Genomic DNA, 27,048 nt, shown 5'->3' with positions numbered 1-27,048 from the left:
TGCTGTGCTCTAAAGCCGTGACATGTAGAAGAGGGACACAGATAGAGTTCAAGAAGAAGGAATAAAAAATTACACAAAGGACATTTTAGAACAGACAGCTAAGACCAAGAGAACTCTACTAAAAAGGTTTATTAAGTAGACAAGTTACTTCAAACCACTAAAGGAAGAAGGATGCTTCAGATCAGATCCAGGCACCAAACATGGCCTCTGTTGTGCTGGAGAAGCTCCCAGGTGGACAGAGAAGGACAAACAGAGACTTAGTGACACCTGGGACTATGGGTGCCCCAAGGGCTAGGCCTCCTGTACAAGATAAGCCTTGGAAATCATAACAAGGCAATGGCCTTGTGTGTGTATGAGGGGGCCACTGGAGGAAGGGAGGGAGGACCAAACTCTGAAGGAGAGCCACTATGTCACAGGTTCTCGATACCTATCAATGGTGACAGCTGGATAGCCTCACCTCTGTGCCCCTCTGCTGTGTCCATGGATACTGCACGCCTGAGGAACAAGCCAGCAACACTTCAACACAAGCAGCAATCAGTGACACATCAGAACACACCTTACCCCAGAATTTCCACAGCTCCCTCACATGTGGAAGAGAGGAAGTATCTTGAGACTAAGAAACTGCAAACAGGACAATTCTCACAGGAAGCTCACTGCCCCAAATGCACACAGCCAGCAGACTCAGAACAGAGGAGTCAGGCAGGCGACCTGGGGGTGGAGCGAGATTGGAAGGATGAAGCCTGGCGGAAGTGAGGCCTGGTAAACACAAGGCAGCAGAGCACAGCCATGCAGCCGATGCCTGCTCAGCAGCCACTCACCCAGTACAGAACACGACTGTGTAAGTCAAGACAAGATCACAAAGACACCACTACACAGCCGGGCGGCGGTGGCGCACACCTGTAGTCCCAGCACTCTGGGAGGCAGAGGCAGGCGGATTTCTGAGTTCGAGGTCAGCCTGGTCTACAGAGTGAGTTCCAGGACAGCCAGGGCTGTACAGAGAAACCCTGTCTCAGGTGTGGGGTGGTGGTGGTGGGAACCAAACCAAATTAAAAAAAAAAAAGAAAGAAACCACTACACAGAGAAATTGAAAGTAGCAAACAACTCTACAAACAGACAGGACCAAAGTCCTGGATAGGTACGAGTAGGGCAGCGATTGAGGGGGAACTAATGTGACTGTCAGGACACTGGGTCGTCTTCACCCACCGCAGCATCTCCTGTGGTCTCCAAAGATACCGTGACCCTCTGAAACCATCATTTCCACAGAGATTTAAAAAACATAAAAACAAAAAAACTCCTGATAGCAGTGGGTGGGTAGACGTTAGCTCCCCACGGCAGATGAGGGGACAATGTGCCCAGCACGCACCCTAGCCCAGGGGAGCTCAAGTGAGGATACAGCACTGTCCCAAGATCAGCAAGACGCGTGGGCTCAGGCAGACTCAGGAAGACGGTAAGAGCAGGTAGAGAAGGGCAGAATCACCATGCGCCGACAGCAGAACCAAATCCTTAGGAAATGCAATGGCAAAATGACTGAACACTACTACAGGTGACCGGGGGTGTGGGGGGGTGTCGTCACACTGCACAGGAGCAGTCAGTGCTCCTGTCAAGCTGCACGTTGCCGTAGGAACTGAAGGAGGGAAGCCGCACTGACAGCAGCCACAGGAAGGCAGCAGCGGGGACTAGCACAGGAGCAAAGCCCAGACAGAACAGACACTAGAGGGCAGAGAGACAAGTCCCAGAGCTTCCCCCAAGCTGACAGGCCAGGCAGCCTGGCTGCAGTGGTGGGGACAGGGTGATCCTAATGTGAGCCAGTGTCTGCCCACACTAAGGGGACACAAGGACACTCAACTCACGCCTGCCTGGCCTGGCTCAGCGTGTTAGCACCATACCAGTCTGATGGGCAGAGAGCACAAGAGAAGAATCACAGGGAGCCCAGAGTAGCATCCCAGCCTGGGTGCCAGGCAGGAAGACCAGACAGCCATCTAACAACACAAAGGCTACAACAGCTCTGAAAGCAATCAGCCCAGGGCATGAGTAAGAGCGCCCGACATCATGGCCTTGCCCTTCCGTCGGCTTCAGCGGACAGCAGGGCACCCAGGCAGGGCACATGCAAGGCTGAAGCTCAGCGACAGCCCGCGAACGGCTATGGGGAAAGGTGTCCCAGCAGGCACTTGACATGCAAGTCAGAGTTCAGTGCAGGCAGTGGCAGGCAGCCAGGGGTGGGTCAGGGTCAGTGAGTAGGGAGGGTCAGTGAGTGGGGAGGGTCAGTGAGTGGGGAGAGTCAGTGAGTGGGGAGGGTCAGGCCCCTCACAGCCCACAGTGGCAGGGAGGACTCACCATCCTTCGACAAGCTGGCGAGAGCGCCCTTTGCTTTTGGTCGGCTGCTTTCTAACTCAATCTCAATGGCGTCCTGGTAGCTGGATATTTCACCTACAGCGACACGTTAAGAGCAGAAAATGAGCACATCCATTTCCTAAGAGAAGGAAGCGAGTATGCGGGACTGGTCAGTTACCTTCAACTTCTTCCAGCTTTTTGGACAGAACCTGCTCCAGCTGAAAGACAAAAGTGTCTTGGGTAAGGAGTCAATGCGCAGTGTCTCGCTTCTGACAAGGCCGAGGGGTGGCAGGGCTCACTAGAATGGAGCTATAGGCCTGGCCCTCTCCTTCCAAACAACATTCATGTTGCCTTGGACAGAGCAGCCTTTCTAAATCCCCAAGACCTTAAAAACTAGACCTCCCAACCAAGCCAACTTGACTGGGCGGGGTCAGGCCTGTCCGATCTGCAGAGTGTACCTTCTGCAGTCCTAACACCGACCCACCTCTGGCCTCTGCAGTGCAGCCCTGTATGGGAGCAAAGTCACCAGCTCAGGGACGATGAAGGAAAGGCTGGCTGCAGTGGCAGCTGCCTCAGCTGATAAGGAACAAACAGAAACAAAGCCTGGCTGTGGGGACGCTCCTGGACGGGGATGGAAGGCTCAGCAGGAGCCCCGATGCGGACAGAATTCGTTGTCCAAGAAGCCCAGGTGAGCAGCCCGGAGGAGAGCTTGGCAGGACAGCCGTGAGCATGGTAGAGCGAACGCTCCTAGAGAGCAGAGTGCGGGTGGGGGGACGCAGCCACCTGCTTCATGCGCAGCTTCCTCTGTCCGGCTGTGTATGAGGGAGGGTCACACTCCTCCTCCAAGTCAATCTTCATAAACTCATCGATAGTGAGCTGACTGGTTGGAGTGTCTTCAAATTCTGTGAGCCTGAAAGACAAAAGCAGAAGAGCCATGGCATCCGTCCTCACGGCTCGCACACCTCAGAGCCATGGCATCCGTCCTCACGGCTCGCACACCACGGAGCCATGGCATCCGTCCTCACGGCTCGCACACCTCGGAGCCATAGCATCCGTCCTCACGGCTCGCACACCTCAGAGCCATGGCATCCGTCCTCACGGCTCGCACACCACGGAGCCATGGCATCCGTCCTCACGGCTCACACACCTCGGAGCCATGGCATCCGTCCTCACGGCTCGCACACCACGGAGCCATGGCATCCGTCCTCACGGCTCGCACACCACGGAGCCATGGCATCCGTCCTCACGGCTCGCACACCTCGGAGCCATGGCATCCGTCCTCACGGCTCGCACACCTCGGAGCCATGGCATCCGTCCTCACTGCTCGCACACCACGGAGCCATGGCATCCGTCCTCACGGCTCGCACACCTCCAGCCATAGCATCCTCATAGCTTGCACACCTCAAGTCCTGGTGGAAGAGTCTCAGGAGATCCTATGGGGAAGGCCCAGCTCTACCCGCACAACTTAAGCAGGCAGGGCTTCTGTGACAGCCAACACAATTTAAATCTTACCAACTTTTCTATGTTTTCTTTAAAAAAAATTAGTGCAATTATGGGGGGCAGTGATCGTGCACACGCATGCGTGCTACAAAGCACTGTGGCAGACAGGTGACAACTTGCTCTCGGTTCTCCCCTTCTACCGTGTGGCCCTGCAGACTGAACTCAGGCTGTCAGGCTTGGCAGTAAAGGCAAGTGCTTTGACCTGCTGAGTGAGCCATTTTGATAGCCTAGCCTTGGACTCTCCATCCACAGGCCTCCACCTTCACAATCACTGTGAACGTGGGGCTGGAGAGGTGGCTCAGTGGTTAAGGGCACTGACTGCTCTTCCAGAGGTCCTGAGTTCAATTCCCAGCAACCACATGGTGGCTTATAACTGTCTGTAATGAGATGTGATGCCCTCTTCCGGTGTGTCTGAAGACAGCTACAGTGTTCTTAGATATCATAATAAATAAATCTTAAAAAAAATCACGGGCTGGTGAGGTGGCTCAGTGGTTAAGAGCACTGATAGTTCTTCCAGAGGTCCTGAGTTCAAATCCGAGCAACTACATGGTGGCTCACAGCCATCTGTAATGAGATCTGATGCCCTCTTCTGGAGTGTCTGAAGACAGCTGCAGTGTACTTATAATCACTGTGAGCACATACTAGTGGATAACATGCTTGCTTTCGGTTTTTTTTCCTTTTAGAGTCTCATGTAGCCCAGGCTAGTTTTGAAGTTACTATGTAGCTGAGGATGACTTGAACTCTTGATCCTCCTGCCTTGAGGTCCCTAGAGCTGGACTTACAAAAGTGCTTGGCTACAATTTTTATTTATTTATTTATTTATTTATTTATTTATTTATTTATTTATTTATTTATTATATGTGAGTACACTGTAGCTGTTCTTTACACACACCAGGAGGGTGTCAGATCTTGTTACAGATGGTTGTGAGCCACCATGTGGTTGCTAGGATTTGAACTCAGGACCTTCAGAAGAGCAGTCGGTGCTCTTAACCACTGAGCCATCTCTCCAGCCCCGGCTACAATTTTTAATAAAATAATAAAATAAAAATTTAAGTTTAATAAGATGGATCAGCAAGTAAGGGTATTAGCTAACACCTGACACCTAAGTTTGAATCCTGGTGCATACGGAATTAGCGAAAGGGGAAGCAATTCTGGCAGGTTGTCTTTTGACCAGCACATGTAAACTATATTTTTAAAATGTATTAATTTAAAACAACTATATTTTTTAAACGTATTAGTTAAAAAAAATTAGAGGGGCTAGAGAGATGGCTTATAGTTAAGAACACTGGCTGTTCTTCCAGAAAACTTGAATTTAATTCTCAGTGCCACATGACAGCTCACAACTGCCTGTAATTCCAGTTCCAGAGGTCTGACACCCTCACACAGACATATGTTCAGTCAAAACACCAATGCACATAAAATAAAAATAAACAAAATTAGGGGCTGGAGAGGTGGCTCAGTGGTTAAGAGCACTGACTGCTCTTCCAGAGGTCCTGAGTTCAATTCCCAGCAACCACATGGTGACTCACAACCATCTGTAATGAGATGTGATGCCCTCTTCTGGAGTGTCTGAAGACAACTACAGTGTACTCACATAAATAAGATAAATAAATCTTAAAGTAAAAAATAAAAAAATTAAAGACAAAAAAAGAGGCTATGTGGTAGCACACACCTTTAATCCCAGCACTTGGGAGGCAAAGACAGGAGGATGTCTGTTAGTTCAGGGGCAGCCTCATCTACACAGCCACAAGCTGTAGGTTGGCCAGGACTCCATGACGTAGTCTGTCTCAGTAGGAACGTCTTACGGAGGCGTCTGTGGGACCGGCTTAGCAGTGTAAGGCACCTGCTGTCAATCAAGCCTGAAGGCCTGGGGACTGCAGAGCAGGAGGACAGAACTGACACCCCCCCATCATGCTGTCATACTCTGATCTCTACATGCATGTGCTGTGCCACGTGCGTGCATGTGCATATGCATACATACATGTAAGAAAATAAATGTAATACAAACTTTTGAAAGTACTTTTAAAGACACTAGAGGCAAAATACAATTTTCCAATGGCTTCTAGAAGGTACTATGGCAGATCCTGTCAGTAGAAATGGTCATCAAGCATTAAAACCTGTAATACAGGGGGCTGGAGAGATGGCTCAGTGGTTAAGAGCACTGACTGCTCTTCCGAAGATCCTGAGTTCAAATCCCAGCAACCACATGGTGGCTCACAACCATCCATAACAAGATCTGACTCCCTCTTCTTGGGTGTCTGAAGACAGCTACAGTGTACTCACATAAAATAAATAAATCTTAAAAAAAAAAAACCAAACAAAACAAAACTGTGATACAGCTAGGCAGTGGTGGTGCACGCCTGTAATCCCAGCACTTGGGAGGCAGAGGCAGGCAGATTTCTGAGTTCCAGGCCAGCCTGGTCTACAGAGTGAGTTCCAGGTCAGCCAGAGAAATCCTGTCTTGAAAAAACAAAACAAAACAAAAAACCAAAAATCCACCTCCTGATACGCATCAACAGGGACAGCCATGGTGCCAGCAGGTCGTCAGCGTGTGCACAGTGCACACTCACCCAGCAAAGCTGGGAACAGCCTGCTGAAAGCCGCGCATAGCACCTGTGGCCTGCCCGGGAGACTCACGGGAGGTCTAACCACCCCTAGTGAGAAGACGTGGACTTGCACACCCAGAACGGACTCTACCTACTGAACAGGATGAGGCGGCCTCTGGGGCTGTGAGCTGGGAAGCCTCCTATACAACAATCGACAGAACTCAAGAGACACTAGGGAAGGAAGGCAAGTGGGAAGCAGGGCAGCCCAGGGCGGAAGCAGCTCCAACACAGACCATCACCCTGTGAACCAGTGCTCACCTCTTCCGCAGCGTGGACTCACACACTTTGACCACACTGATGACTTCTTTGACTGTTCTCCGGAAGTCATGCATTCTGGCTGCAACCAAAAGCGCTAGGAAAGAAGCAAGAAAGATTGTCAGAAAATGCATATCAAAATGAAAGCAAGCACAGTTCCGCCTTAACTCTGGCTAGTGACAGTTGAAGAAACATGTGCAGGATGTGTCTACTGTGGCTTCTACAAGGGGACAGCGCGTCTGTCTGCCTGCCCTTGGGGAATGATAGTCCTCTTCGTATTTTGGGTTCAGTCTATACTGTACTCCACTTTTAAACATAAGGGAAATTGAAACAGGAAAGTCAAGAATTTCTTACAACTCCTCAAAGCATATGAATTGATACATAAAAGCTCCCGGTTATGATGGAGCAGAAGATTCTGAGAACACACTAAAGCTGGGAAAGGCTGGCCAAAGACACTGTCTGACAGTGTGGATTATGGTGACAATGAGGGACAGGCCCTAGAATCTGCGGTGTAAATGTGGAAATTAGGCTTCAGATGCAAGTAGTCTGAGGTTACATCACCCTAGCCTGGCTGAGAACAGAAGTGGGACCAGGCTTTGCAGAGAGACAGGAAGATGGATGCTACAAAAGAACAGGCCCCTGCTGGTCTGGGGCTCTTCCTCAGTAAGGGACTCTTAGTCTAGGCCACATTCAGCTCCTGGACCAGGTCCTTACAGATATAACCAGAACAGCTATGCTGCTGGGCTAGCGAAGGCTCAGTACCTCAGTGAGAGGCCATATTACTAACCATGCTGAAAAAGGCAATTTGCCATGAGTGGATGGCCTGGGGTGGGACTCGGGTGACCACTGTCATCTCACCCTCTGACGAGTTTTACCTCAGAGCCTGCAGATGCCAACAAGAGAGGAGGTGCCAGAGTCCTTCAGGGAGTAAAGAAGGTCAGGCCGGTGCTGGGGTCTAAGACACAGCTCTGAGGTAAGGCAGACTCTGGACAGTCTGGGGTCTAAGACACTGCTCTGAGGTAAGGCAGACTCTGGACAGTCTGGGGTCTAAGACACCACTCTGAGGTAAGGCAGACTCTGGACAGTCTGGGGTCTAAGACACTGCTCTGAGGTAAGGCAGACTCTGGACAGTCTGTGGTCTAAGACACCGCTCTGAGGTAAGGCAGACTCTGGACAGTCTGTGGTCTAAGACACCGCTCTGAGGTAAGGCAGACTCTGGACAGTTTGGGGTCTAAGACACCGCTCTGAGGTAAGGCAGGCTCTGGACAGTCTGGGGTCTAAGATACCGCTCTGAGGTAAGGCAGACTCTGGAGCTACAACTACAATCCATGGGCTTGATGGCTTAAAGGCCCAAGACAAATGACTACAGTTCAACGTACCTCATGCATGGGACCCTAAATTTGACTGCAATTACCCTTCCACACACATGTGAACTTATCAAGTATCAGGACAAACAATGCTACCTGAGTGCCGTATGGCTCACACTGTACCTGCTCCACAGAGGCCGGAGGGGCGCCGGCCCGTGTGCATCCAATCCCTTTTCATTCTCTGTAGAAGCCTCAGGGCTGTCATGGATACCTCATGGTTCTTCTCCCCAAATTCCAGTAGATGAGCAAAGCGTGGAATGTACAGGCACGGGTCTGCACAGTAGACAGAACACGACAGTGCATGTGCATGTGTGCACAGAGCCCTAAGCAGCGCCCTGCAGCTGGGTGACTCCTCCCCTAAAGCACAGCCTCTCTGACCCTTAGCTGTGCAGCTGTGGCTGCTATACCTGGAGAACTGCTGCCTTCACATGGCGCAGTTCTGGGCATGTATGGCAAGGGTGAGAGGACAACTTCCACCTACTCTCAGAGGGTGATGGGAGATTGCACAACAGCACAGATGTGGGCTCTTTACACACAGCACCCCCTGAATTCCCTCAATGTCCTGGCCACTGTCAGCTCAGCATCTTACCAAATGAGCATGTGCGCCACAGTTGTTTCCTCTTAGTGCCTGGCACTGCTAAGTACTGAAATGTCAGTCAAAGGTTCACAGAGCTCACGGATGGAGCCAGTAAGAACAACCAAGTCACTTGGGGAATTCAGTTCATCATTACCATGCCATTAGTGCTCTGACAGAAGCCACTAACTAGGGACAGAGGAGATCTCAGGACTTGTGTAGGAAGAGCCACTTCTGCCCAGACCTGAGAAGCAGGCAACTTGGAGAGCATTAGCAGATAACAACAGAGGAGGGCTGGGGCGGCTCAGACCCCTGGAGAAGCTGGGTAAAGGAATCAGTCCATTCACCTCATCTTCCCAGACAACAGGAAGGGAAAGAAAGGGAGGTCAGTTGCTGAGTGGTACCTAGCCCTCCTCCCAGGCCAGCTGACTTTTACAAAGTGACTCCATGAGACCATGTATACAAGGACCACTGCAGCTCACACAAAGTCTCAAGAGATAAAAGCTGAGACTATAGCTTCTAACTGTGCCTGAGCTCCTGGGAAGATGATAGGGAGGACCCTCAGGTTCTGGACTCTGAGGTCAGCCTAGTTAGCACAGATAGGCCCCACATCTTACAGAGGCAAAGAACTACAGCAGGACTTAGGAAGGCTTCAGAGGGCAGGGCAGGTGGAGGTCCTGAGGCAGCCTGCTTTACCTTCTCTAAGTTGTGGGGTCTGTCTGCACATTTGGGGGAGGGTGTCTGTCTACACATGGAGAGGTCTGTCTGCACATGGAGAGGTCTGTCTACACATGGAGAGGTCTGTCTGTACATGTGGGGGATCTTTCTACACATGGGGGGGTCTGTCTACACATGGGGGGGTCTGTCTACACATGGGGACAGAAATGGAAACACAAAGAAAGGGAAGAAGAGAAATCTAGAAGAAGGACTAAAGTGGAAACCTGTCAGCGGACTACATTTACTAAACAGACTTTAAATTCTCTGTCTCATAAAGTTACCCTTTTACAGGGTCTATGGGAGTTATGAAGATAGTTCATGTATTAAAAAATGAAGACACCAAGACGGGCCTGATGACCATGCTCCCAATCCCAGCACCTGGGAGGCAGTGGCACGTGGATCTCTAGGGATTCAGGGCCAGCCTGGTCTACATAGTAAGTTCCAGGACAGCCAGGGCTGCACAGCAAGACCCTGTCTCAAAAAAAGCAAACAAACAAATAAAAGGAAAAAAAGAACATCAGTGTAAAGGCAATCTCTTCAGCAAACAGGCTAGAAAACAAGTTTACTGTCACATGTAGTACTATAACCAAACAGACCAAAGACGTACACATTAAAAAGACGATGACAACAACACCAAACAACAGCAAAACTATGGGGGACACAGAGCAATGATTCAACACAAGTGAAAACAGACAAACATGATAACTTCAGATTGTAACGAATCAATGTAGCAAAAGAGTCTGTCCACAGACAAGGCAACCACAAACAGGGGAGAAAACATCTGTACTAAAGAGCTCAGCGCAGTGAACAAGCAAACTGATTAGAAAGTAGTCAAATGACTTGTGTAGATACTTCCTCCAAGAAGATACACAAATGACCAAGAAACATGGAAGGTGCCCGCCGTCAACAATCAAGAGCCCACCTCACATCCACTAGCATAGCTCTATAAAACTCAGAAACTGTAACAAGTTTCAGCCGGGATGAGAGAAAAGAGCCTGTGAACACCGTGGAAGATTGAAAAACATAATACAACCACTAGCAAAAGCATTGCAGAATTTGCTCAATAAAGTAAGTATATCTGGACAGTGGTGGTGCACACTCCAGCCCTCAGGCAGCACAAGCAGGCAGATCTCTGAGTCTGAGTTTCAGAACAGCCAGAGCTATACAGAAAAACCCTGTCTCAAAAAACTTAAAAAAAAAAAAAGGTGGGGGGGGGTTGGAGGGGGGGAAGCACTGGGTATGACTCAGTGGTTAAGAGTGCTTGTTACTCCTGCAGAAGAGCCAGTGCCCTACTACCCACACCTCACAGCTCACAACCATCAGTATTTCTAGTCCTGGGAGATCCAATGTCCTCTTCTGGCCTTTGCAAGCACCAGGTACAGACAAACATGCATATACATAAAATAAAACCACAGAATAAAAATGGTAAATGAAGAACGACTATCCAGCCATTTCAATTCTAGGTAAAGACCCTAGAATTGCAAAGAATTGCAATTAGGATCTGGAAAGGATAAAATCGCCTTTCTATGTTCATGACAGCTGGGATATGGAGTCCACTTTGGAGTCCGCCTGTTGGCTGGATAAACTGGCAAACAAAATGTAACACATTGGAATAGTCAACTTAAAAAGAAAGGTCTACGTAGAGAGTTTGAGGCCACCCTGTGGCGCATGAGGTCTGGACTCATATAGGTGTACTGCCCTAGACTTTATGCTTCGTTAAAGAAGTTAGACACCAAAGGGGAGACCAAGCCTTGGGTCTGAGACTTATTTCATCCACGGAGAAAAGCTAGCTGGGAGCCGGGCAGTGGTGGCGCACGCCTTTAATCCCAGCACTTGGGAGGGAGAGGTACGTGGATTTCTGAGTTCGAGGCCAGCCTGGTCTACAGAGTGAGTTCCAGGACAGCCAGGACTACACAGAGAAACCCTGTCTCGAAAAAAAAAAAAAAAAGCTAGCTGGGTCAGGTGCTTTTTCAAGGTCTTGACGCTCTTTCAAGGTGTTGACAAGGTCTCATTTTTTGACTGATAGAAGGTGCAAGTACATACAACTCCCGCCCTTAAACCTGAGCACATGGGCGGGGCTTCAGTACCCCCCCAGGGGCGGGGCCCTGGAACGAGGAGCCGCGTCTTGACGCACAGTGACGAGAGACGCAGGCGCAGCAGCAGTGGGTACGGGCGGGACGGCGCCCCCTGCGGCCCGGCCGCGGGCTCGGTGTGGGGTACTGGGTGCTGGGTGAGGGTGGGCGGCAGGCAGGGCCAACGTGGCCCCATGCTGCTGCCGCTCGCCTGCCTGCATGGGCGGGTGGCGCAGTGCCTAACCTCCCTGCTGGTGCTCGCAGAGCCGTTTCCCAGGCCCCGTCGCGGTGCGAAAGCGCGCGGCGCAGCACCGACCAGTGAGGAGCCCGCCCCGGCAGGAGCGAAGATGGCCGCGGAACTATACCCACCCACAAGTGCCGCTGCAGCTACTGCCACGGACATCGCCAACAGCAACGCATCGGGCGCGGCCGAGAGCACGAAGGTCGGTCTTTGCTGCCCGCCCTGCCTGGCACCCGTCCCGCTGCCGCCCTTGCCCGCGCCGCCCTTGCCAGACAACAACAATCCCGAGAGCCCCAACTGGCAATCCTTCCATCCTACGCTGCGCGAGAGGTGAGCCGCCGCCCGCCCCCGGGCTCTGGAGCCCGGGCGTGCGCCGTTCCAGCCCGTGTGCCTCTGCCCTTTGCAGGAATGCGCTCATGTTCAACAACGAGCTGATGGCTGACGTCCACTTCATCGTGGGGGCTCTGGGGGCAGCCAGGCGTGTGCCCGCCCACAAGGTGGGTAGGGGCGTAGCCCTGTCCCCTGGTAGGCCTGGCTAGGTCTTTCTGGGCCTTGTTTACTGCCCTGTAGCTCAGGTGATTTTCTTTCATCCACAGTATGTCTTGGCGGTCGGCAGCTCCGTCTTCTATGCCATGTTCTACGGGGATCTTGCGGAAGTCAAGTCAGAAATCCACATTCCTGATGTGGAGCCTGCTGCCTTCTTGGTCTTGCTAAAGTAAGTGCTGTGCTCTGGGTCTGGAAGGATGGGGTGGTTACCTTCCAGTGGTCCCCTCCATGTTTGACACAAGCCACGAGGTTGTACAGGGGAGCCCTTGCAGCTCCCCAGGAGCTTACCCTGCCTTACCCAGGTACATGTACAGTGATGAGATCGATCTGGAGGCGGACACAGTGCTTGCCACTCTGTATGCTGCTAAGAAGTACATTGTGCCTGCCCTAGCCAAGGCCTGCGTCAACTTTCTGGAAACAAGTCTAGAAGCCAAAAATGCCTGTGTCCTGCTGTCCCAGAGCCGACTGTTTGAGGAGCCTGAACTGACCCAGCGATGCTGGGAAGTCATTGATGCACAGGCTGAAATGGCCCTGAGGTCTGAATGCTTCTGTGAAATTGACCGGCAGACACTGGAGATCATTGTGACCAGGGAGGCCCTCAATACCAAGGAGGCTGTGGTCTTCGAGGCCGTCCTGAACTGGGCTGAGGCAGAATGTAAGAGACAGGGCCTCCCAGTCACTCCTCACAACAAGAGGCATGTTTTGGGAAGAGCCCTCTACCTGGTCCGAATTCCAACTATGACCTTAGAGGAGTTTGCCAATGGTGCTGCCCAGTCAGACATCCTGACCCTGGAAGAGACCCACAACATCTTCCTTTGGTACACTGCTGCCAAAAAGCCCCTCCTTGACTTCCCGCTGACCAAGAGGAAGGGCCTTGCTCCACAGAGGTGCCATCGCTTCCAGTCTTCTGCCTACCGAAGTAACCAGTGGAGGTACCGTGGGCGCTGTGACAGCATCCAGTTTGCAGTGGACAGAAGGGTGTTCATTGCTGGGCTGGGCTTGTATGGGTCCAGTTCTGGGAAAGCAGAGTACAGCGTGAAGATAGAACTCAAGCGGCTGGGCATGGTCCTGGCTCAGAACCTCACCAAGTTTGTTTCAGATGGATCCAGCAACACATTCCCAGTCTGGTTTGAGCACCCAGTCCAGGTGGAGCAGGACACCTTCTACACTGCCAGTGCTGTCCTGGATGGCAGCGAGCTCAGCTACTTTGGGCAAGAAGGAATGACAGAGGTGCAGTGTGGAAAGGTGGCCTTCCAGTTCCAGTGCTCCTCGGACAGTACCAATGGGACTGGAGTTCAGGGAGGTCAGATCCCAGAGCTCATCTTCTACGCCTGAGGCGAAGCTCTTCCTCCGTGCAGTCCACGCAGTAAGTGCAGTGACGTGCAGGGCACTGCTACTGCCTTACTGAAACCATTAAAGGCTTGGCTTACAATATCAGCCACAGTCTGGAACTTGACTTTTCAGGCAGTGTCTGCTGACCCGGCGGCATTCCACAGGTGGAGGACAGACTTGGGTCCAAGGTAGCCTCAGGTCCCAGATCCCTGCCCAGTGACACCCAAGCTTCAGGGCTCTTGGCCTCCATTCAAGCCACAGATTGCTGAGAAGTCACTTAAAATAGTTCCGTCCTATTTAAGTGAGTTTCCGTAATAAAGGTTTCATAGAACAAGAACCACATGGAGATAAGTGGCTGTAGGAATTAACTGGGGCACTCTCTTTCTCAGTTCTACTGAAAAGAACATCTTGTCTGTATGAGTCTGCAGTGCAAAGCTGCTGAAATCAAACCATATCTAAAGGGAGCTCATGTGTTCCCAAGATGCCCGTGGCTCCTGGGCTGTCTTCCTCTCAAGGGTTGTAGAATTCTGCAGAAGGGTGTTTCATTTGTTAAAAGTACCTCAGGTTCTGTTGCAGGGTCAGAGTTAGAGAGTGGGCTGTGTGCCCTGCTGCCTGCAGGCCGTGGGTGCTTTGTGTTGGTAAAGGCTTCCTAGGCCCCGAGCTGCTCCCCTCCCTTGCCAGCAGTGCTGTCCTGGAAAGGCAGCTGACTAACTGACCAATCGTCTGAGGCCCACCAGCAGGGCAGTGGTCTGTGCGGCGAGGGTGTGTGCCTTAGCCCAGTGTGCCTGACACCATGAGCTTGGCCCTGTCGAGACACAGACTCTCTGCTCCAGCCCATGTCCCACCTCCTTACCATGAGTTGATGCTTCAGAAACCATAGAATCCCCATCTTTGCATATGGCAAGGACTATGGCTAGAGGGCACCTGTTCTTGGAGACACCCTCAGTTGTCAGGAGGCCCCTGCTTTCTCAAGGTACCTGCTTCAAGAAGTATAGGTCCCCAACATGAAGCACTATACTCTTTCTGTGTCCTGAGCCACGTTTGACAGGCACAGGTAGTAGGCCTTCTAAGTTCGTACCAAAAACAATGCCTGCTGGCTATATTTACCACAGATTTTAGGAGACTTTTTTTTTACCTTTGGTGTCCTATACTTTGACCCGCCATCCTTCTACTCCGAGAGCTTCAGCAGGCTAGGTTCCTATCTGAGCCAACCTACCTATAGCTGGAGCGTTGATGCAAAGCTCCCTCGCCAAGAGCAGGAATGTCTTCCCCAACACGTACACGTTAACCTGTGGCAAGAAGAGCACAGGAATTGGTATTCAAGAAAACATTGGTTGCTTTTTTCCTTTCTGAGATGGTTTCTGTGTGCAGCCCCGCTGCCTGGACTCAGGCCGGCCTCCTGAATGTTGGGTAAGGGTGAGCACCACCACACGGGGCCAGCTGCTCTTCTCTTAAAGCGCCGGTTTCATTGTTCAGTCTTCATCGCCAGAGACCCTGCCATGCTAGGAAACGTCCACACCATGCCTCTCTCCTGGCCTCTACATCACAAGATCTCCTGTACCTACCTCCTTCCTATATGGCTGCCCAGACTCCTCTAATCTTTTTCAATGGTTGCTTAGAAAAGCTGTGGGTACACACTAGAGTATGGTAGGTAATGCAGTAGAGTACACTTAACTCTGAACCAACACAAGACCGGTGCAAAGCAGTGGCCTCTCCTCTACCTTAAGGTCCCAGGGTCTGTTTCCTTTCTGGAATCCCAACTGTTTCCTCCAATACCCTCACCTCAAGTCCTTATCTGCCATGAAGCCTGCTACCCAGTGGGCCACCTGCTGTAGTTCTCCCTTCTCTACCACATGAGTAAGCAGAGGGAAAGAGTCCATCCTACAAGGGATGTACCAGGGCCTGGAGTGCTGAAGCTATCAGTTGTCAGGGAAGTGAAGGGTTAGCCAGTGTGTAAAGCCCCTAACAGGCAGCTCAGTACCTCAGTGCACTGCTGTAATAGACTACCTCAGACACTCAGACCTGCCCCAAGCCTAAGAGGCCCTTCCCATCCTGAGCTACCTGACAACCCTACTGCACTCATGTCAGACCACTCCTGGGCCTTACAGATAACAATTGGTCTAGCCTTCTGCCTCTGGCCTCCTGAAAGTTCTTTACCTAATCAAGCCTAGCCTGTGGGCCTGTGCTAAGCACCCTCTTTCCTGGCATGAAGGTGATACCCAATAAACGTTTGCAAGGCACAGCCTAAGGGATGAGACACAATAGTGCCTTCATTTACATGCAAGACTAAAGGGGAGTTTGTGACCTGTCCGTCCACCCTGGCTGGACACAGGTACTATCTTCCTGAGGTCTTCACAAGGACCAGTGGCTCACAGAGCACTTTTTGAAGTAATTCTTTATCTTCCTGAAGTCTCAAGGGTTGTGTACAAAAGTACGGTGTGAATGACTATATGGCCTACATGAGTATACATGCAAACGGCATGTAAACAAGTAGAAATGTATAAGTACATGTGTGTGATGTAAGCATGTGGTATGCACTCTGTGTTCAAGGATGCAGGTGAGTGTGCTCCCAGGGGAGTGGAGCACTTTCCCCGAGCATCCTCTCCGGTCCCTCCAGATAGCCAGGTGCTGCAGACATGGCTGACAGTGAGACCGGGACGCTACAGAAAGAGTTCTCTGAATAGACTTCAGGTGTAAATTCAAAGCTTTACCAACACTTCCGGGGTAGAGAGATGGCTCAGTGGTGATGAGCACTTGCTTCCCTTGCAGAGGGGCCTTGGCTTGGTTCCCAGCACCCACATGTTGGCTCACAACCATCTGTAACTACAGTTCCAGAGGATCCAACACCGTCTACTGGCCTCTACGGGCACCAGGCACACAGGTGGCCCACACACATACACGTAGGAATGTAAGTACATGTGTGTAAGTACATGTAGGCAAATGTTCATACAAATCTAAAAAAAAGTTTTGAAATACTTTTGTGCACCACAACACCTGACTTCTAGGCATACTAATATCACTATTAGATACCACCACACTGGCAATTCATTCTGTACTATTACTATTACTATTGGATACTGCCACACCAACGATTCATTCTGTGCTTGTGGATGAACACTACCTGTCTGTGCCATATACGTGGAGCCCGGAAAGAGTGAGGGTCTTTGCCACTTCTACTTGTATTTTTTTTCTCCACAGCAGCCAGCCCCGTCAGAGGCCGGCATGGGCATGGGTGTGCACCCATGCAGATAAGAGCAAGCTGCCTCTTTGGTCAGGCAAGGCCTGGCGCCAGGAAGAACATGCTGGGGATGCCCCAGGTGGGGACATCCCCACTTTTGCCAGTCGAGCCACATCAAGTAGTGTAGTCTGTAGTCACTGCTACTCAGCTGCTTCCCTAGCCCTTCCTGCCGGCATGCCATCTTCTATTCTCACAGGCTGGACTGTTTCCCCATTGCCAAAGCTGTGAAGCCAAAGCTGACTAGTGCACCTCTGCTTTCCTCAAGGAGCTGTCTGGAGCTGCCCAGCCCTGGGCAGTCCTGTGATCATGCTCTGAACTGAGCACAGCGCATTCAAAGATGAAGTCAGTGGATTATCACAATTCCAACAGGTTATTTTTAGCTTGACAAAAAAAAAATATTTCAGTAATAGCTGCTGAGAGGTGCCATTTATAAAGACAGCTGGAAGGACAAACTCCGCGGCACCACCCTCTGACTGGAATATGAAGTCTCTGTGGGCACTGGTGCATAAATAAGCAGGAACAATAATCTGGCCTCACGGTCTTGCCCAACTCAGGGTGTGAATTTAGGGAGTCTCTACTCAGCACACTGGCACAGCTCTATCAGTGGGGTGACAGTGCACTCTTCATGTCCCTTTCGCCTTCACTGCCTTTGGAGGTCCCTAGCTGAAGCTTGCCATGCCTCTGTGGCCCTCGGCCCGGGAAAGGCTCAGACAGAGAGTGATGTACCTGGAGCAGGTCACTGAGGTCCAGGAGCATGTCTGCAGTCGGAGTTAAGGAGTGTCTGCACAGAGGCTGCCTGGGCTGGACTCCCGGGAGCCGGGCCTTATCTGTCCAGTCCAAGCCCATCATCTGACCAGTCCCTGTGTCTCTCCAGACACCGAGAGACCTCTCAGAATCTACTTCAAGAACAGAAAGTTAGCAGAAAGAGTGGGAAACAGGGTCGGGGAACGAGAATGGACCTTCAGATGTCTCCTGTACGGTGTCCTCAGGATATTATCTGTAGACACACTGGATTAGGAGCCAAACAGAACAGATGCCCTGGGCAGTTTCTAACGCCTTGGGGATCTGTTGATGGGATCTGTTGATGTGTTCCGTTACTCCATCTCCACTGGACTGGTTCCTCACCGCTCCAGCAACCACCTGTGCCTATAATTGAGTTTTTCTAAACGTGGCATACCTCAGACAACTGACATACCAACAGAATATCCATACAGCATGGCACTGCCAGCATGCTGCCTCAAAGCCTCTGCCTTGAAGACTGAGCCTCCTCCTACCAGATCCAGAGATGCCAACTACCTGCCTGCTTCTATCTGTTCCATCCCAGTCTGCATCCCACAGTTGTGGTGCTGCAATACTAAGTCAGTTTGCACTCAGACCCACTTCTCACACTCGCCTCTCCTCTCCTAACTAGTGGAGAGAGGCACAGGTGTCAGTGGAAGCTCCAGGAACCCACTCTGTGCTCACAGGGCAGCAGCAAGCACACTTTAGTCATCTGTCCAGTCTGATATTGGTTTGTCCTGCTGCCAAGGACAGCTGTGCCAGCTGAGGGTAGGAAAGCTAGGTATCACTGCTCTTCTACTCCCGAGAGCATCGGGTGCTCTGCAAAGACAGGAACGTAGCAGTTCAGTGCTTAAACACCTAACCATGAGTGCAGGGTTTGAAAGTCAATGATCTCTCAATAACCAGACTTCAAGTATCAAGTTGGCCAAAGAAAAAGTAGCCACTTCAAGTGAGTCTACCCAGTGTTGAAGGATCCCTTACGGCAATGGCCAACCTGTGCTGCCCCAATGCTAAGGCGGCATGCACAGGCTGGCAACAGGAGCACTGCCAAAGAGCTGAGTAGCTAAGTGACCGATCAGAAAGTACCATGAAGCAAGCAGCTAAGCATCCTAGAGTTCCCAGAGACCCGGATGCCCTGTGCCAGGGTAGCTGCCCAATCGCCCTTGCCTGCCCCAGGCAGGGAAAAGTACTTAGTATCTCTTTCATTTCCTGAAAAACACTCAAAAAAAAAACAAAAAAAACACAAAAAACAAAACCAAACAACAACAACAAACCAAGTGTGGGAATGAGGAGGGGCAGGGGCAGAACCAAGCAGAAGAGAGCAAACGGCTGGGCTGGTGCGCACATGTGACTAGCATCGATGAGGACGCGCACCAGACGGGGGCCCCACAAAGAGCACTGACTGATCGCCACACACACACCCCGGTGCACACACCCTGGCACATGTGCATGCCTACTCACAAGCACACAGAAGTAGTGAACAATTATTTTAAAAAACCGCCATTATTAATCTTGGGAAAATAGAAAATGACATACTTGGATAGATAAAACTTGCTTCAATTTTGAAAAACATTCAGAATGGTTTTGAAAACAGTATCTGAGGTCAGTTAAAATAAAAACCATAGTAACCTTTCTTTTACTAAACAATTAAATGCTCATCTAAAAATGTATTCATTAAGCTTTAGTGAATTTTTTAAATGTACGTGAATGCTCTGTCGTCTCCAGAAGAGGGCACTGGATCCCATTACAGATGGTCGTGAGCCACCATGTGTTTGATGGGAATTGAGCGCAGGACCTCGGGAAGAGCAGTCAGTGCTCTTAACTGCTGAGCCAGCCCTTTAGTGATTTTTTTAAATAAACCCTTATGGGAGGGAGGGCTAGAAAGAGAGCTTAGCAGTTAAAAGCACCTGCTGTTCTTGCAGAAGATCTGAGTTCTATTCCTAGCACCCACATGGTAGCTAACAACCGTCTATAATTCTGTAACTTCTATTCCAGGGAATTCAATACTCTCTTCTGGCCTCTACTGGACTTGCACTCACAGATAACATACATATACGCAAATACATTTTTTTTCAAGAAGTGTCTCCCTACATAACCCTGGCTGTCCTGGAATTCACTATGAAGACAAGGCTAAACTCAAACTCACATAGCTACCTACCTCTGCCACTAACCCTGGCTTAAATTAAATCCTCCAAAAAGAAATCTTTCAGGGGCTAGAGAGATGGCTCAGGAGTTAAGAGCACTGACTGCTCTTCCAAAGATTCTGAGTTCAAATCCCAGCAACCACATGGTGGCTCACAACCATCTGTGATGGGATCTAACACCCTCTTCTGGTGTGTTTGAAGACAGCTACAGTGTACTCATACATAAAATAAATAAGTAAGTCTTTAGAAAAGAAAAAGAAAAAAGAAATCTTTCTGGGTATGATCTATATAGTGAGTTCCAGGACAACCAGAGCTACATAGTAAGATCCTGTCTCAAAACAGTCAAACAAGCTGGGCATAGTGGCACGTGCCTTTAATCCAGCATTCAGGGGGCAGGGGCAGGAGGATCTCTGTGAGTCTGAGGCCAGGTTGTTCTACAAAGTGTGCTCCAGAGCTACACAGAGAAACTGTATCATGAAAAAGAAAAAAAGAGAGAGATAGAGACAGAGAGAAAGTGTGTAGGTATGTGTTGACCATTCTAATTTAAGCCCACTGTCCTTGAGGAATGATGGGTAATGGTTGATGCCCAGGTAGATGTGGACCAGGAAGTCTAGGAGAGATTGTCCATCATTTTCAGCAAACCATATAATTGGATACCCAGAACTTGGAAAAGAGGGAGGGAGGGAGGGAAGGAGGGGGAAGGAGGGAGGGAGGGAGGGAGGGAGGGAAAGAGGGAGGGAGGGAAGGAGGGAGGGAGGGAGGGAGGGGGAAGGAGGGAATCCTGAAGCAGCTGCAGGCCTACAGAACTTGCTGTTGACCTAACTGCACAAGACCCTGTAGCACACAACAAAGAGGCCTCCGAGTGTGGTGAGGATGCATGTGGAACCAGTCAGCTCTGGAATATACCCTGGGAGATCAGTACTGTCTACCACGTAGGACCATTAGGTTCCTTAGCCTTCCCCCCTGGGTGTCAGCTATAAGCCTGAGTTCCTGGTTTAGCTCCATGGCCTGAGGCCCTTCTGAGGTCACTAGTCACATGTTCATCTACTGTAACAGCTTGAGTATTTGAAATAAAGACAGCTGCAGGCAAAATCACCCTCTTCCATGAGTGTGTCTCACACAAATCCTGCAGGAACAAATCTGGACATATAATTCAGTTCTCTTAACAAGAGCAATGTCTCCTTGTACCTTTTTTTTTTGTTTTTTTGTTTTCGAGACAGGGTTTCTCTGTATAGCCCTGGCTGTCCTGGAACTCACTCTGTAGACCAGGCTGGCCTCAAACTCAGAAATCCGCCTGCCTCTGCCTCCCAAGGGCTGGGATTAAAGGCGTGCGCCACCACTGCCCGGCTTCCTTGTACTTGACAGTTCTACTATCACACCTAGCTGCTGCCTGAAATAGGTCAGGCCCTTCCTCTACCCTGGGAAGAGAATTTAGGCCTGGTTCCTACACAGCAGATTCAGTGGGTCTCAGTTTCCCTTGGTCAGGGATTAGAGGTGAGGCTGGCAAGTTGAAGAGGGAGGGCAAGGTTCTTAGGTGAAAGGCCCCAGCATAACCTGCTTTCTGGGTCGTAGTTTACACAATTTTGAGAAAATGGGCAAGATGGCAAAAATGAGCTTGCATATATAACAAGCCCTGCTCCTTCTGCATGAGGGCATCCTGTGATAGGTCCCACACCTAGGCTTCCACTTTTGTTAGTGGGTTAATAGAATGACAAGAGAATCCCAAAGGGACCTCGACCTCAGCACCATGACCTTCCTGCACAGGTCTGTCCCAAGTACCACCTAAGGCAATTGGGTAAGGGCTGGGATGGGGGGATGCCAGGCATCCCGCAGGTAGCATGGATGAGTCAGGAGACAAATGCCTACCAGAACAGATGCCTGTCATAACTGCACTGCCACACAGGAAAAGAATGTCAGGACCACTACATCACAACAGGCCAACTGAGGGGAACTGACCCAAGAGCTCAAGCACCGTCAACAGCACTCTGAGGGAGTCAGGAGATGACACCTTACAGATGGGCACAGAAGCAGGGACATAGGAAGCACACAGAGTGCACTAGGAAAAAACAGGAGAGAGAAGCTAAAGGAGTCTAGGCCTGGAGCTAGCTCAGTATGTAAAGTACCAGCACACAAGCACGAGAACCCACGTTCAGAACCCCAGTACTTACACAAAAGCTGGGTGTGGAAGTGAGCATCTGTGCGCCTAGCACCTGAGGGTGAGAGTGAAGAGAGCACATGGGGGTGCACTGGACAGCTCAGCTAGACAAGCTGACAAACTGCAGTGAAACACCCGAACTCAAAAATGAAGTGGAGAGAGGCCAGGGATATAGCTCAGCAGCTAAGGGTGTTTGCCACCAAACCTGACAACCTGGAACTTGATCCCTGGGACTTACACGGTACAGGAGGAGAACTGACTCTCAGAAGTGGTCCTTTTCTTCTTTCTTTTTCCTTTCCTTTCCTTTCCTTTTTCCTTTCCTTTTTCCTTTCCTTTTTCCTTTCCTTGTTCCTTTCCTTTTTCCTTTCCTTTCCTTTCCTTTCCTTTCCTTTCCTTTCCTTTCCTTTCCTTTCCTTTCCTTCCTCCCTCCCTCCCTCCCTCCCTCCCTTCCTTCCTTCCTTTCTTTCTTTTTTGGTTTTTCTGAGACAGGGTTTCTCTGTGCAGCCCTGGCTGTCCTGGAACTCACTCTGTAGACCAGGCTGGTCTCAAACTCAGAAATCCACCTGCCTCTGCCTCCCAAGATAAGTGGTCCTCTTAACCCAACTTGTAGCCTGTGTGGCATGTGTGTACCACATACCCCTAATCAAAAACAAAAGACTATGTTGAAAAACATAAGTCTAGAAACTATCTCAAGCCACAAGGTGAGAAGATGGACGGGAAGGAAGCAATGATCACCTAACACGCAGTGGGACAGGTGAGAAGATGGACGGGAAGGAAGCCAAGATCACCTGACACGCAGTGGGACAGGCAGAGAAAGTGGTAGAAAGCAAGTGGCCTAAGACGGGTCAAGGTGGGACGTGGCCAGAGGAGGGGCCTCTGGAGAGAAGACGCCTCATAATTACAGCTCGACAGAACCACACCCAGGTCCCGGAATGGGAGGAGAACAACTATAAGCAGGTGTCTGATAGGCGCAATGGCTGGCGGATGGATGACCGAGGGAGCTGGGAGCCACTGAAGGATGAGGAATGGACAGAATCGCTGACCTATGTGCATGCCTGCAGAGCTAGAGATGATGCCAGGGAAGGGCACAGGAGCACCAGACCTGAAACCTCAACAAAGCTGCAAAGGGAGGAAACAAAGCCAGAAGTCGTGAGCTAGCCTCCTCTTCTTCTGCCAAAAGTGGCAGGGACTTACGAGTCTAGCCTGACTACCCACTTTGGCACCTGAGGTAGTCTCAATAAAAATGGCCCTCCAGACTCCCAGGGAGTGGTATTATTAGAGGTATGGCCTTGTTGGAGGAAATCTGTCACCAGGGGCAGTTTCCGAAGCTCAGAGCCCACCCAGCGTCACTCTCTTCCTGGTGACTCCTCTCAGCTCCTTGTCCAGCAGCACCATGTCTGCCTGGGCGCTGCATGCTGCCCATCATTGATGACAATGGATCAAGCCTCTGAGCCCTAGCCCAGCCCCAGTCAACTGGTTTCCTTTGTGGGAATGGCCATGGTCATGGTGTCTCTTCTCCTCAACAGAAACCCCAACTAAAACAGCAGCTTAGAGAAGGAACCCTGCATCAGCGGGGTGGGACATCCAATAAGGGGCCTACTAGACCCCAATACCAATCCTACAACTCCTACGTCAACATTTGAGTCATCGCCAGCAAAGGATATGAGGTGTGCCTTCGGTTCGGCAAACCAAGTAGAGGCAGGCAGCAATCACATGGGCCATTTTCCGTCCTCTGGTAAGATGCTTGCTTACAGCCATCTTAAAGAAATTGAAGGCTGTGTCCAGGCAGTGCTGGTTCAGCTGCAGCTGGCTCCCCAGGTGGTGGATGTGGCGCCGCCCTGTGGCAAAATACAGAATGACCTTCAGTCACAACTTTCAATTTAAAATTAAGTATCACAGGTCTACCTTAAAATTTAAGATTTGAGCAAAGCCTGTTACTGCAGGCATATAATTTTACTTACTTTGGAGACTGAGGTAGGAGAACCACTATTTAAAAATTAGCCTGGGCCAGGCATAATGACGTATGCCTTTAATCCCAACGAGGCAGGCAGATCTGTGAGTTTGAGGCAGCTTGGTCTGCAAAGGAGCATTACTTAAGAGACCCTGTTTCAAATGAACAAACCCTGGGCTGTGGAATGAGTTCAAAGCCAGCCTGCAAAATTTTATGGCATTAAAAGGTCAAACTAGGGGCCAGAGAGATGGCTAAAGAGTACTGGCTGTTCTTCCACACAACTTGGATTTGATTTCCAGCACCCGCATGGTACACAGACATATGCAGAAGAAAATAGCTACACGCATAAAGAATTGTTTTTAAGTAAAACGAAGTTTGGAGATGGATCTCAGTGGCACCTCTGCCACTTGCTTAGAACACACAAAGTGTTAGGTTTAATACTCAGTCATCCAAAATCAGACAGAGATAGGTTCTCTTTGCCCAAGTTTTTAATTTAGTGTGTGTATTCTAGTCAATTTTCACTATGAATGTCAGAACATTAGTTCCCTGATTTCTCACACCCATAAAGGCCTCCCTATCCCGGAGACACTGCACTTCGGCTTGCACAGTGGCTGCGTCTCTTCTGGAGATCCTGAGGCCTGGAGCGTCTGCAGGAATGCGCCTCCCACAGCACAAGACCCACACTCTCCAGAATGGCCTCTACCCAGTGCAGTCCTGGACAACCCTCAGCCGGGCTTCCTTCCAAGAGCCAGCTTCTTGGCTAGACAAGCGGGCAGCCGAGTGAGCTGTTCCCTGCACACCTGTGGAGGAGAAGCAGCGGCAAAGTCAAGTGCACCGCAGGGGATCAAGGGCACCAGGCCCTTCTAGGGATGCAGAAGCACTGCTGCAGGAGGATGCGTCTGTACAGTCACAGTTTCATAGTTGCCGACAGGAGACTCAAGGTTTCTACCTACAAGTGCAAATACTGAGCAGCCGCCCCAGCGTCCGGCAGTGTAGACCTGAGAGAGAGAGAGCTGCTGACGCTGTGTGACTGTCAGTGCACACCAACGGTGGGCTATGCAGAGGACACGGAGATGGTAAGAACTGTCACCGGGTATGTCTAGTCCTCCTCATGTCTTCACTCAGGGCCTCAATGCACTCTTCTGACACTGCAGGCAACCTCCACCTCATCCATGAAATGTTAAATACTGGGTTCTCTTTGACAAGAACGGAAGGGTAGCACACTACTCATAGCCAACATTAACAACACATTCCAGGGCGTGGCCAACACGCCTCAGCAACTGCACAAAAATCAGCTCCTCTTTCTTTTTTTCCCCCAAAGATTGATTGATTTTATGTATATGAGTACACTAAAGCTCTCTTCAGACACACCAGAAGCGGGTATCTGATTACATTGTAGATGGCTGCAAGCCACCATGCGGTGAATTGCTGGGAATTGAACTCAGGACCTTAGGAAGAGCAGCCAGTACTCCTAACACTGAGCCATCTCTCTAGCCCCCCCAGCTCCTCTTTCTTTATCAGCACACACCAGAGGCAGCAAAGGCTACTCTAAGTCCAGAAACCTACACCAACAATCTGCAGACAGCAGACTACACTGAGCTGGAACCTGAGACCCAGTAGCTATGTAGTGTTTACAAAATTCCACAGTTAAGGTTAAATAACTCTTCTCTAGGGTCCCCTGCTCAAGGCTAGACCAATTCTAAAGCCCCACACTCCCAGGCTAGGGCTTGCTTGCCAGCATCCCGCAAACAAAATCCATGTGACCACTGCAGTAGACACTAAGCAGCAAGTGACACACTTAGTGACATTGTTCCTAAGGTCCTTTCATACAGAGGTCAGCAATGAGTCAAACCTGCCCAGTCTCAGCAGTTCTAAGGAGCCTCCCAGCAAGCAACCAACGTGCAGCACAGCCTTGAGAACTGTGGAAAGCAAGACCAGCCATGTCTGCTCAGAGCACATGTGAGTGCTACAGTAAGCAACTCTAGGCAGGGCTAGAGAGGTGGCTCAGTGGGTAAGAGCATTGACTACTCTTCCAGAGGTCCTGAGTTCAAATCCCAGCAACCACATGGTGGTTCACAACCATCGTAATGAGATCTAACGCCCTCTTTTGGTGCATCTGAAGATTTCTATCTGAAGACAGTTACAGTGTACTTCAACATAACAACAAATCTTAAAAAAAGAAAGAAAGAAAGAAAGAAAGAAAGAAAGAAAGAAAGAAAGAAAGAAAGAAAGAAAGAAACTCAAGACAAGTTCACAATCTTAAGTCAACATATCAAGTTCCTATAATTTGATCTACAGATCCAATGTAACCCCAACCAGAATCTGGGCAGGTTTCCTTTAGTAAAGTTACCAAAATAACTCCAAAATAAGACTGAAATCAATGAAAAAAAATAACCCCAGAAAACTCAGTACCATTCAAGTAACCGTACTCCCACAATGATCTACAGAGTAAGACAATCCCCTCAAAATCCCAGCTGACTTCCTGGCAGAAATTGGATACAAACAGACTAATGTCACACTGAAATTATGGGAGATGGTGACATAGGCCTTGTAAGCCCAGCACTATGTAAGTCAAAGAGATCATGAGCTTTAGGTAAGCCTATAAACTGCAAGACTGCCTCAAAAAAGCAGAAGGAAGGGAGGGAAAGGAGGGATGGAAGGAGGGAAGGAAGAAGGAAGGGAGGGAGAAAAGGAGAGGAGGGAGGGAGAGAAGGAGAGGAGGGAGGGAGAGAAGGAGAGGAGGAGGGAGGGAGAGAAGGAGGGAAGGAGGGAAGGAAGGGAGGAAGGAGAGAAGGAGGAGAGAAGGAGAGGAGGGAGAGGAGGAGGGAAGGAGGGAGGGAGCAAACCACAGATCGAGAGACTTAGACTAATCAGCACAGCTCTAAGAAAGAATTCTAAGAAATATAAACACGTCCCAATTTCAACCTTACCACAAGGCTAGGAACCAAACAACAGCATGACGTATATAGTTCACCAGAACAGAACAGAGGGCCTGGAAACGATTCTCAACAAGGGAGGGTGGCAGCTGGGAAAACATACTCGTTTCTACGTAAACACTGGAAATGCACAGAAGATGGACGCTGGGCCCATCTCTCATCACTTGTTTGCACTCACAAGGACCAACCCCAAAACTCCAGAGAACAGAAGATACAAGCATCAGTTTGGAGAACAGGGTGTGTGTGTGTGTGTGTGTGTGTGTGTGTGTGTGTGTGTGTGATGGATTGTGTGTGTGTGTGTGT

At 50.2% G+C, this 27,048-nt stretch overlaps 2 protein-coding genes across 6 annotated transcripts in view; one reads left to right on the top strand and one right to left on the bottom strand.

Annotated features, from left to right (window-relative positions):
- Positions 1–27,048, bottom strand: part of Brf1 (BRF1 RNA polymerase III transcription initiation factor subunit) — a 44,174-nt gene that overhangs the window by 7,815 nt on the left and 9,311 nt on the right. For both annotated transcript variants that reach the window (XM_052184888.1, XM_052184887.1), the window contains exons 3-10: positions 23,523–23,696; positions 17,506–17,537; positions 14,758–14,830; positions 8,183–8,332; positions 6,696–6,789; positions 3,115–3,241; positions 2,510–2,549; positions 2,335–2,427 (exon numbers count right to left, since the gene is read on the bottom strand). In XM_052184888.1, coding sequence (XP_052040848.1) covers positions 2,335–2,427; positions 2,510–2,549; positions 3,115–3,241; positions 6,696–6,789; positions 8,183–8,332; positions 14,758–14,830; positions 17,506–17,537; positions 23,523–23,696 — 783 coding nt within the window. The remainder of the gene's footprint in view (positions 1–2,334; positions 2,428–2,509; positions 2,550–3,114; positions 3,242–6,695; positions 6,790–8,182; positions 8,333–14,757; positions 14,831–17,505; positions 17,538–23,522; positions 23,697–27,048) is intronic.
- Positions 11,456–13,878, top strand: Btbd6 (BTB domain containing 6). Of its 4 annotated transcripts, XM_052184891.1 has the most exons (5): positions 11,456–11,516; positions 11,687–11,993; positions 12,070–12,160; positions 12,260–12,378; positions 12,512–13,878. In XM_052184891.1, the coding sequence occupies exons 2-5, from the start codon at positions 11,770–11,772 to the stop codon at positions 13,542–13,544; spliced, it is 1,467 nt and encodes a 488-aa protein (XP_052040851.1). In that variant the 5' UTR covers positions 11,456–11,516; positions 11,687–11,769; the 3' UTR covers positions 13,545–13,878. The 4 variants fall into 4 exon arrangements, with proteins under 4 accessions (XP_052040851.1, XP_052040850.1, XP_052040852.1 ...); XM_052184890.1 differs by lacking the exon at positions 11,456–11,516 and having other exon boundaries at positions 11,524–11,993; XM_052184892.1 differs by lacking the exon at positions 11,456–11,516 and having other exon boundaries at positions 11,781–11,865.

Source organism: Apodemus sylvaticus, chromosome 6 (genome assembly GCF_947179515.1).
Source record: "Apodemus sylvaticus chromosome 6, mApoSyl1.1, whole genome shotgun sequence".
Taxonomy (NCBI): Eukaryota; Metazoa; Chordata; class Mammalia; order Rodentia; family Muridae; genus Apodemus; species Apodemus sylvaticus.
Note: the sequence above shows the minus strand (reverse complement) of the source record. Positions and strands in the feature narration are given on the sequence as shown.

Excerpts from the sequence above, each read along its gene's own strand:
- Btbd6 (XM_052184890.1), top strand. The coding sequence starts at position 11,617 with ATGCTGCTGCCGCTCGCCTGCCTGCATGGGCGGGTGGCGCAGTGCCTA. Across the intron at positions 12,161-12,259 it reads GGCGTGTGCCCGCCCACAAG|TATGTCTTGGCGGTCGGCAG; the intron begins GTGGGTAGGGGC and ends TTTCATCCACAG. Across the intron at positions 12,379-12,511 it reads GCCTTCTTGGTCTTGCTAAA|GTACATGTACAGTGATGAGA; the intron begins GTAAGTGCTGTG and ends TGCCTTACCCAG.